Here is a 9,399-nt window from a genome sequence, read left to right on the forward strand (position 1 = left end):
TGCTATTTTTCCCAACATCCAGTTTTACTACAGAAATCTCGCCGGTGAATGAGTTTTTAAATCAAATTGGAAATTCATAATAGGGCAAATTGATTTTTTTTTGTACGCGGTTATATTCGCTGGTGATAAAAGCGCAAACTGCAGGATTTTTTTCCTAACAGAACTACGATTTTTATTTTGTTTCATAATTTCTGTGTTTTTTTTTAGCCAGATCTGTTTTTGCATATTTTATTTTTTTTTTCCTCTTGGGGTATCTTGAAATATTTCTATAGCTTTGCCCAGCAGTCACTAACAAGGATTTTTTTCAGAGCCGATTTGCCTGAGTTACATGTAAAGACAATGGGGACTGGATCTCACCGCCCTGGAGGAGAGAACACCGTGGGCATAATGGTGTCCAGAATAAGACTCACAGGGAAATTTAAAAGTTATACTGAAAGTGAGGACTGTCAGAACGAAGGTCACGGACGTAGGCTTGGGACACAAATGGGTCAGAGGTCAGAAAAATTTAGAATTCTTAAAATTAAATGATGTGCAAAAGGTCAGCTAAAATTTTTGAAGCTATTTCAGTGCATGATTTTAAATATGAGGAAGACGTGTTTATGAAAGTTATATTTTTGATCCTCCACCCACTGATAACCCATCCGTGGGTGGAGGACGCGTAGTTGAAGGAACCGTGGTTGAAAACCAGTGGATGGAATTGACGTTTTATGTCGATGGATTCACTAAAAGGAAAGAAGAACGGCGAACAACACTTTATCCAGAAGTCGAACCACACAGACACCAAACATCTGAACAGGCTTCCCGCAGACCCTCTCCTCCACCCCCCCCCCCCCACCCCCACCCCACCCTTACCCCTCCAGTGCTCTGATCTACCCATACATAAATACCCCCCATCCGGCAAGCATGTCTAGATAGCGTAAAAAGTGGTTGGAGATACTGTCAGTGTGGATATGTATACTGACACTGTATATTACACTTTGTTAACCCCGCTGAAGGCCTGCTGGTAGGAGGGAACCCCGGAGATAACGCAGCGCTGGGCGAGGTATGTTTATGTGCCTCGTATATTTTAGAAAATTTTATGTGCGTCTACAGCTTGCTGGTGTGAGGTATTAAACGCTTGCCTTGACTGTGTGAGCCGGGGAAACATCCGAGCCTGTTTGTAGCAAGGGGAAGGGAATTGTCAAGAGAAAGCGCTAAGCCATTACGACTATATAGCACTTGGAAGGGGTCAGGATAAGGATTTGGGAAGGAACGGGGGAAAGGAATGGTGCCCAACCATTTGGACGGTCGGGGCTTGAACGCCAACCTGCATGAAGCGAGACCGTCGTTCTACCGTCCAGCCCGAGTGGTTGGGAAGCTTCAGATTGGCAGCCTGCAACATAGGCCAATATTCATCAAGCATTTACGCAACCACTTACGAAACTTATACATCTTTCCTTAATCATGGAGGTATCTATTAAACAGTTTATGAAATTCTAAACATCACAACCCAAGGTTATTTTATTATAAACAACGTCGAAGTGTCTTGGAGCTCATAAACGGTTTAAATGTAAACAAAGTCGCCATGATTGAGGAATGATGTACAGGCTTCGTAAGTGGTTGCATAAACGCGTGATAGCCCAGAAGACAAAGCCATTCCTGGTAAGCGGTGCCGGGAAGAATGAAGTCCGTTCGATAAAAAAAATCTTATCATCAAGGGAAAGACCAAATTTCCAAAATCATTACTTATTTTATTTAAATCTATTTGAGGGATAATTTATAGATGCGTTGAATTCAAAGTTAATAGAGAAATTAAAGTGAGTATAATTAAAAAGTATCTTGTCTTTTTCGAAGAGAATAACAAATTGTTGTGAATAATAATAATAATAATAAAAGTAATAATAATAATTATAATATGTTTCTTACTACTAATAATAGAATATCTTCTAGTTATCCCTTCTAAAGTGTCAATAAAATCTTTCACGCTATATAAACTAGGATATAGCTTTTTGCTCCATTCCTTCCACATAACGTTTAATCTCTGTGCTCCACACCTTCCACAACAACACCGCTCTGTGCTCCACACCTTCCACAACAACACCGCTCTGTGCTCCACACCTTCCACAACAACACCGCTCTGAGCTCCACACCTTCCACAACAACACCGCTCTGTGCTCCACACCTTCTGCAACAACATCGCTCTGTGCTCCACACCTTCCACAACAACACCGCTCTGTGCTCCACACCTTCTGCAACAACATCGCTCTGTGCTCCACACCTTCCACAACAACACCGCTCTGAGCTCCACACCTTCCACAACAACATCGCTCTGAGCTCCACACCTTCCACAACAACACCGCTCTGTGCTCCACACCTTCTGCAACAACATCGCTCTGTGCTCCACACCTTCCACAACAACACCGCTCTGTGCTCCACACCTTCCACAACAACACCGCTCTGAGCTCCACACCTTCCACAACAACACCGTTCTGTGCTCCACACCTTCCACAACAACACCGCTCTGAGCTCCACACCTTCCACAACAACACCGCTCTGAGCTCCACACCTTCCACAACAACACCGCTCTGTGCTCCACACCTTCCGCAACAACACCGCTCTGAGCTCCACACCTTCCACAACAACACCGCTCTGAGCTCCACACCTTCCACAACAACACCGCTCTGTGCTCCACACCTTCCACAACAACACCGCTCTGAGCTCCACACCTTCCACAACAACACCGCTCTGAGCTCCACACCTTCCACAACAACACCGCTCTGAGCTCCACACCTTCCACAACAACACCGCTCTGTGCTCCACACCTTCCACAACAACACCGCTCTGAGCTCCACACCTTCCACAACAACACCGCTCTGAGCTCCACACCTTCCACAACAACACCGCTCTGTGCTCCACACCTTCCGCAACAACATCGCTCTGAGCTCCACACCTTCCACAACAACATCGCCCTGAGCTCCACACCTTCCACAACAACATCGCCCTGAGCTCCACACCCTCCACAACAACATCGCCCTGTGCTCCACACCTTCCACAACAGGTTTATATATCACATAAACTCGCGTGAAATATCCATCACCAGTAATGAAATTTGTGTTCCCTCCGTTGCTTTCAGTACAGCTGCTTGACAAGCTTAACCACCGACTAGTTCCCTTCCATTAACTATTCAAAACTCCAAAAGCCTGGCTGAGGGGCTCAACAGTTGAGCAACATTTCAATATTTCATTTGAAGTTAGGTATGCAATATACGTAAACAGGTAAACAAACAGAGGAGTCTGTTGAAAATTAAATGTATTGCAAAATCTATTTTGTATCAGGAAAGTCTTTCGTACTTTGCTTAAGAAATTAGAGGCATGGAAGTATGGCAGCCAGGACTACAGTTAATTGGTCAACAGAGGGTCAAGACGACACCAAAAGTTGTCAACAGAGGGTCAAGACGACACCAAAAGTTGTCAACAGAGGGTCAAGACGACACCAAAAGTTGTCAACAGAGGGTCAAGACGACACCAAAAGTTGTCAACAGAGGGTCAAGACGACACCAAAAGTTGTCAACAGAGGGTCAAGACGACACCAAAAGTTGTCAACAGAGGGCGCTATAAGTTGTTAACACACCATAATCTGTCAACAGATCAAAACAACACCATAACTTGTCAACAGAAGAGCAAAACTACATCAGAGCCCGCCAACAGAGGGTCAAGAACACACCATAACTGGGCAGTAGGCTGTGTAGAATTAAATGTTTGGTCAATATAGATCGAATTAAATTATATCTATATTGATATCATTATGTCTTTAGTGATATCTGTTTTTTAATTTTCCACTTTTGTAATTGATAATAGTTGTATTACTCCAACTTCCATTAGTGGATGTTATCATACGTTTATACTATTAATAGTACGTCATATATTTTGAATAACAGTAATATTAATAAGCTATTATTATTATTTTGTTATATAATATAAATAGCGCCACCGCTCTGCTTAAAAATTACACTAATTACCAAAATTCCATTAATATCCTTTACGCAAAGCCGCAAAAATATTTCCTGAATGAAAATGCCACACATAGCGGCTGGAGACCACTAAAATCGCAGAGTATAATTTTACACCTAAATGGCATTAATGTTTTTTTTATGGGGTTATTGTGGGTTCTGATCACTATCGAATGTGCTTCATCGCGATGTGATGAAGCGATGAAGCTCATTCCCGACACTCGATTATTCAGTAAACTGAATAAAAATTACTGATTATTCAGTAAACTGAATAATCGGAGTGTTGGGAAATTGATGTTTTAAAGAGATTGAAAGAGTTTTTGAGATAAGGATTAAGAGACTGCGGTATAGTACTCGAGGGGTGGAATAGGTTTTTATTATTGTTGTTGCCGCAAGCGGTAGTTATTGTGCACCCTGTGTTCTCGCACTTGCTTATAGCCAATATTGGCTTATGTAATAAGTGCATATGTGACATACTAATTGATTGTGAATATTTTAGTTTACCTTGAAAAGCTTCATAGAAAACACCGACCTCACCTAACCTTCTTAGTATGTTAAGATAAGCATCTTATTGCTTCTTAATTACAATTATTACTTAACCTATACCGTTGATAGGTTAAGTAATAATTGTAAATAAGAAGCAATAAGATATATATAATCTTAATAATAAGAAATAATAAGATATATATAATCTTAACATATTAAGAAGGTTAGGTGAGGTCGGTGTTTTCTATGAAGCTTTTCAAGGTAAACTAAAATATTCACAATCAATTAGTATGTCACATATGCACTTATTACATAAGCCAATATTTGCTGTAAGCAAGTGCGAGAACGAGTTGGTTCATCCAGCAAGAGGTGGTTATTGTACACTCTGGATTCATCCAGCAACCGGCCCACAGAAAGCACCTTACCAGTATATAGTTCTCGGGGGAAACTCGCAAAAAATAATGCCTCGAGTATTTTTCGCAGTCAACGAGCGGAATGTTTGTGTAAATGTTCTATTATAATCCGTAGAGAGAGAGAGATCACAGCAGCAAGGTGTAAAGGCATCAATAATAGGTGAATTGTGGATCAGAGAGCAGCACTATTGATATATATTGGCTCTCACCACAGTAGAACCACAGTGTGCTCTCACCACAGTAGAACCTCAGTGTGCTCTCACCACAGTAGAACCTCAGTGTGCTCTCACCACAGTAGAACCACAGTGTGCTCTCACCACAGTAGAACCACAGTGTGCTCTCACCACAGTAGAACCACAGTGTGCTCTCACCACAGTAGAACCACAGTGTGCTCTCACCACAGTAGAACCACAGTGTGCTCTCACCACAGTAGAACCACAATGTGCTCTCACCACAGTAGAACCACAGTGTGCTCTCACCACAGTAGAACCACAGTGTGCTCTCACCACAGTAGAACCTCAGTGTGCTCTCACCACAGTAGAACCACAGTGTGCTCTCACCACAGTAGAACCACAATGTGCTCTCATCACAGTAGAGCCACAGTGTGCTCTCACCACAGTAGAACCACAGTGTGCTCTCATCACAGTAGAACCACAGTGTGCTCTCACCACAGTAGAACCACAGTGTGCTCTCACCACAGTAGAACCACAGTGTGCTCTCACCACAGTAGAACCACAGTGTGCTCTCACCACAGTAGAACCAGCATATCAAGGCTGATCATTTAGCTGCTTTGACTGCCATGGGATTCTGGCAAGTATTGCAGCATGAAGACAGTGGAATATAGCTTAGGTTAACAGCAGCAGCAGCACTATTACCTCAGCAGCTTTGCAATATTATCATCAGAAATATTACTGTCATTACCATAAGCAATAATATTTTTGTAGTATTATCAGCAGTGGCTTTGCAGTATTATCATAAATATTAGCAATAAAGTTATCAGCATTATTATTATTAATAATATTATTATTTAGCATAGCGCTGAATGAAGATAATGCTTAAAGTGTAGTGTGAAGATAATGCTTCTTCAGAAAACAGCATAATATATTTGGTTAGTAGTAACAGAGAAGGCAGAATAATACTGACCTATATAGCCTGACTGGCAGCATACCGTTAGGTCAGCATAACAGCAGAATGCTGCTGTTCAGTACCTGAGGGGAGGGAGGGTGGGGGGAGGAGACGTATCAACTATTTCAGAAATTCGGACGAGGAATGTTATTAAAGAATTGAGAATGACACGGGGTACTAGAGCCAAGCGAGTCAGGCAGCCAGCTGTGATATTGTACGGTACAGCAGTGGTACAGCAGAGGTACGGTCATACGGTACAGCAAGGGGTACGATGACACGTTCCAGCAGTGGAACGATGACATATATGGTTCAGTGAGTCGAAGGGAACGGTATACGTAGATCTAGTCGGGTACAGCAGCGGTACAATGATATTTGACGGTAAAGTGAATTGGATAGTTCAGTAGTCAGTGTTTCAGCTTTTGTCTTCGGGGCAACACTCGGCCTCATAGTCCGTTAGTTTAAAGCCGTCTTTAATAATCAGTCAGAGATGATAACAGTCGCGGTATGCGATATTATCTCGCGTCAGTCACATAACAGTCGCTGTTTGCGATATTATATCGCGTCAGTCACATAACAGTCGCGGTATGCGATTTTCTCTCACCACAATGGACATGGAATTCAATTTATTAGTTTGAATTACATTAACTTGTAAATTGCATCGAACATCGTTCAGGTTTATGTATTTTTCTCTTTATTCAGGTGGCTTGTTAGAGCCTAATGTCATAACTAGAACCAAAAACTGATTTGAATGTTAAAAGATCATTACGACATTAATGGGATCCAAACATGATCATATATGTAGCCTGACGAGTGACGAGTTTAAAATATATAAATATATATTGTACTTTATACGCAAAGGTGCATAACAAACTGAGTTTTCATGAAATTATATATTTTTTCTATATGTTTTCTTAGGGAAGACACGACGGTTTGGAAACGGGTTTTATAACCTATCTAACCTAACCTAACCTAATCTAACCTACCTAACCTAACCTAACCTAACCTAAGCCAATCTTAACAAAGCCCCGTTAAGAGCGCTGGCTGTTGACCGCTGCTTGTTCACAAAGCAGAGGTCGTAGATCTTCACACTCGGTACTATCATTTGCTGAGTATGTTCTTGTCAAAGATAGTTATTTCCTCCAATGGTGGTTTATGACTTTAAATTATGTTTATACAAATTCGAGAATCTCAGGTCAACGTGTTGCTGCTCTGATCTCTGTGCTGTCTACACAGCGCACTCACATATTCAGCAAGCTGCCAGCGCAATATCCTCTCCGAATTATTTTTGTGCAAGTCACTCTCCAGAGCTTTGGCTCTGGTGAGGTGTTTTCTGCGGGGGCCGAAGCGCCTGGCTGAGAATGTTTCATCAATATTTGAAGCCGGAGTCAAGATAACTCCTTTGTGTTATTGTCGGGGAAAATGTTGCGTCTCTATTTCGGTGCAGGAGTCTAAGAGAAAGAATCTATTTCTCTCACGATCTCTACAAAGGTTATCTGCGTTAATTGTCCATGTTATCCCTGAGGTCATCTCTATACTTATATAGCTCCGTGATGGAAGTGAAAGTAAACTCTTACTTTATATACCTTCTTCATCTTTTATCTTTGTGCCCCATGTGATGGTTGGCAAGGCGTGAATATCCTTTCTAGGCACAGAAAATACCCTAAAGACAATCCATGTGATTCTGGTAGGTCGCAGAGCATGGTCCCCTCCGGTTCGGCTCCTCCTGCCGAGGAGTTAACAATTTTAAACAAATTCAAATATTGTTGTAATACCAAAGGCGGTGGTATTCTTCTAGTGAACCCCTGTGTTTATGAGAAATGTGTCGTGATGAAAACACTCTCCAATCTTTGAACTTAAATGTTTGAGGTAAATCTTGTAATAATTGCAGCCCTTCGAAAGCAAAAATTACTTCTCGGTTAGATTGCAGCCATCTTATTGAAGCCTCCTTCCCCCGACGTGTCAAAATCCGTGAATATAGGGTTGTAGTCTCTAATAGTAAACGCCCCACACTCGACTAGACTCCAGGTGTAATTACCTGAGTGTAATTACCTAAGTGTAGTTACAGGATGAGAGCTACGCTCGTGCTCTTCCCAGCACTCTTTGTCATATAACGCTTTGAAACTACTGACGGTCTTGGCCTCCACCACCTTCTCCCCTAACTTGTTCCAACCGTCTACCACTCTGTTTGCGAAAGTGAATTTTCTTATATTTCTTCCTCACAGTGTATATAATAGGTGTGGTAGTGTCACGTGGACTGCTGCGCTACAAGGAGGCGAAATGTTGTTGTTGTTGTTTTAGATTCAGCTTCTCGGAACAAAAAGTTCCAAGTAGCACGGGCTATGGTGAGCCCGTGTAATTAGGTGTAATTACAGGAAATTGAGGTCTTGCTCTTCATGCCCGGCCTACTATCCCGGTTGTGCTATAATTATATTGTTCTGACGTTCGAATTCTTTGTCGAGTCCTGGTTTAAAGTTGTGGATATAACTCCAGTTCAATCCAACTAAAAAAAAAAATCATCATATATAATAGCAGGTTGAGCGGAGGTAGGATCTTTGACAGTTCACCGACTTCCGGTTTCTGAGGTCACTAGAGATAATGGCTTTCAGGTAAATTCTGGTAAATTCTACACTCTAACAGTTTCTGCCGACAACCTCAGTCATCCATTCATTCTCCCTTGGAGGTGGTCGAGGGTGAAAACTCATAATATGAAGGATTGTCTCGTGTACAAGTACTCCTGAAATCTCAGGATGGAAGTGACAGATAATCAGAGCAGTTTCAGAATCTGTAATGTGGAGGAAGACATCGCCTTGAACGCTGCTTCATAGACTGCCTACCCACGAAACCATGTGTGTAATTTAGTAAGTTCCACATCGATTGAGTTGGGAAAATAAATTTAGTATAATATAGATATTGTTCATAAAAGATTAAATTATTTTGTGGATGCAAGATAACGTAAGCGTAAAGATTATTAGAAAATATCATTGTTTGACGGTCTGTTAACCTCATACAATTGGACGAGTCCCAGTCACGTCTAAAAACATAAGATAAGAATACCTATCGGGTTTTCTTCCCATTTGAAGGTGCTGTACATGTTGTTATGGCGGTATATATTCTTTGACAGGATGAGCAAAACTGATCGCATCCTCAGAACAAATTTAACAATTTTAACATATGTAGAAGCACAGAAAACTTAGTTAACCCTAATATAAGCATTTTCTATCTCTTGACCACCGATATTCACATAGAAAACGATACAAAATACTTACATCGTAAACTACGTAAAGAATGACTTAATGCTCGAAATATTTTTTACTGCTGTGCTTTAGCTATTTTCCTGTAGTACTCCCCTAACTCAGTGTGGAATATATTACTCTACTCATATTTCCA

General features: G+C 41.4%; 1 protein-coding gene across 1 annotated transcript; it reads left to right on the top strand.

Annotated features, from left to right (window-relative positions):
- Positions 1–339: 339 nt before the first annotated feature.
- LOC138359821 (coagulation factor V-like) lies at positions 340–5,664 on the top strand. The gene is made up of 2 exons (XM_069319529.1): positions 340–487; positions 5,102–5,664. Exons 1-2 carry the CDS (start codon positions 340–342, stop codon positions 5,662–5,664), a joined length of 711 nt encoding a protein of 236 aa, XP_069175630.1.
- Positions 5,665–9,399: the final 3,735 nt, after the last annotated feature.

This window comes from Procambarus clarkii, chromosome 93, assembly GCF_040958095.1.
Source record: "Procambarus clarkii isolate CNS0578487 chromosome 93, FALCON_Pclarkii_2.0, whole genome shotgun sequence".
Lineage (NCBI taxonomy): Eukaryota > Metazoa > Arthropoda > Malacostraca > Decapoda > Cambaridae > Procambarus > Procambarus clarkii.

Excerpts from the sequence above, each read along its gene's own strand:
- LOC138359821 (XM_069319529.1), top strand. The coding sequence starts at position 340 with ATGGGGACTGGATCTCACCGCCCTGGAGGAGAGAACACCGTGGGCATA. Across the intron at positions 488-5,101 it reads TAGGCTTGGGACACAAATGG|TAGAACCACAGTGTGCTCTC; the intron begins GTCAGAGGTCAG and ends CTCTCACCACAG.